The 1,036-nt window shown below is 58.6% G+C and overlaps 1 protein-coding gene across 1 annotated transcript; it reads left to right on the forward strand.

The window, feature by feature from the left end:
• The first annotated feature begins 362 nt into the window (after positions 1-362).
• Positions 363-758, forward strand: LOC125034046 (DNA damage-inducible protein 1-like). Its single transcript, XM_047625687.1, has one exon. It carries the CDS (start codon positions 363-365, stop codon positions 756-758), a length of 396 nt encoding a protein of 131 aa, XP_047481643.1.
• Positions 759-1,036: the final 278 nt, after the last annotated feature.

A 1,036-nucleotide genomic window follows, 5' to 3' on the forward strand; every position in this document is an offset into this window, starting at 1 on the left:
GCAACCAGTGGCCTAGGGCCAGCTGCTCAGCCCCGCCGTGACCTCCGGGGCCGGAAGGCTAAAGTAGAGAAGGGAGCAGTGAGGAAGGTGAACCCAAGCACTTTCCAAGGCTTGTGTTGGGGTTGCGGTGAGAAAGGGCACAGATGTAGTCGGTGTCGGAAGGAGTGGAGAACGCGTCCTGATGCTTTCCAGCAGGGCTGCAAGGGCTGTGGCAGGTATGGTCACCATCTGAGTGCCTGTCCTAAGGCTAAGGAAGTGGTACAGACGGAAAACTCGGACAGGCTGGAGAAGGGGGCCGAAACCCAGCCGTCCTCGATTCCCGTGCCCCGACGTGTGTAAGCTGTCGTCGGACAACCAGCTCGATGCAGGTGGAGGGCTCAGTAGATGGGAAGCCATGCCGCCTGACAGTGGACACTGGAGCTGAGAAGACCCTAGTGCGGCCTAATATGTTGGCCACTAAGCGACTTCCAGACGCACCACAGAGATTGTGTGGTGTCACGGGGCATTGTGTGCAGCTCAAGGGGCCAGTGGAGGCTCGTATTGGCGTGGGCAGCACAGTGCAGCGGCTGCCGGTTTATGTGGCCGATATGGATGAGCACTGCTTGCTGGGCCTTGACTACCTGACGCAGAGTAAGACATGTGTCGACCTTGGACGGAAGCTGGTGAGGGTGCACGGAGAAGATGTGCCCTTGCTTCCAGAAGTTGGCTGTGCAGAGGTAGTAACGGCTGAGCGGCTGCACCTTACCCCCAGGACATAGTCTAGAATCCGGTGTCGACTGTCAAGAGTGATGCGTGGAGTAGAGGGCCTAGTGGAGCCCATCCAAAACCTGCAGCTGGCTGATGGCGTAGCAGTTGGGCGGAGCCTTGTTGAAGCGTGGGAGGGGTTAGTTACAGTGTTGGTGGCTAACTTCTCCGATAAGGCCCAGAAGGTGCCAGCTGGAGCAAAGCTGGGCACTTGTGAGGAAGTGGAGCATCCAGAAGAGTCGTCGGGGAGCGAGGAGTTGGTCGGTGTAAGGCCGTTGCCTGACTTCCTCGA

This window comes from Penaeus chinensis, chromosome 17, assembly GCF_019202785.1.
Source record: "Penaeus chinensis breed Huanghai No. 1 chromosome 17, ASM1920278v2, whole genome shotgun sequence".
In the NCBI taxonomy this organism is placed as follows: Eukaryota; Metazoa; Arthropoda; class Malacostraca; order Decapoda; family Penaeidae; genus Penaeus; species Penaeus chinensis.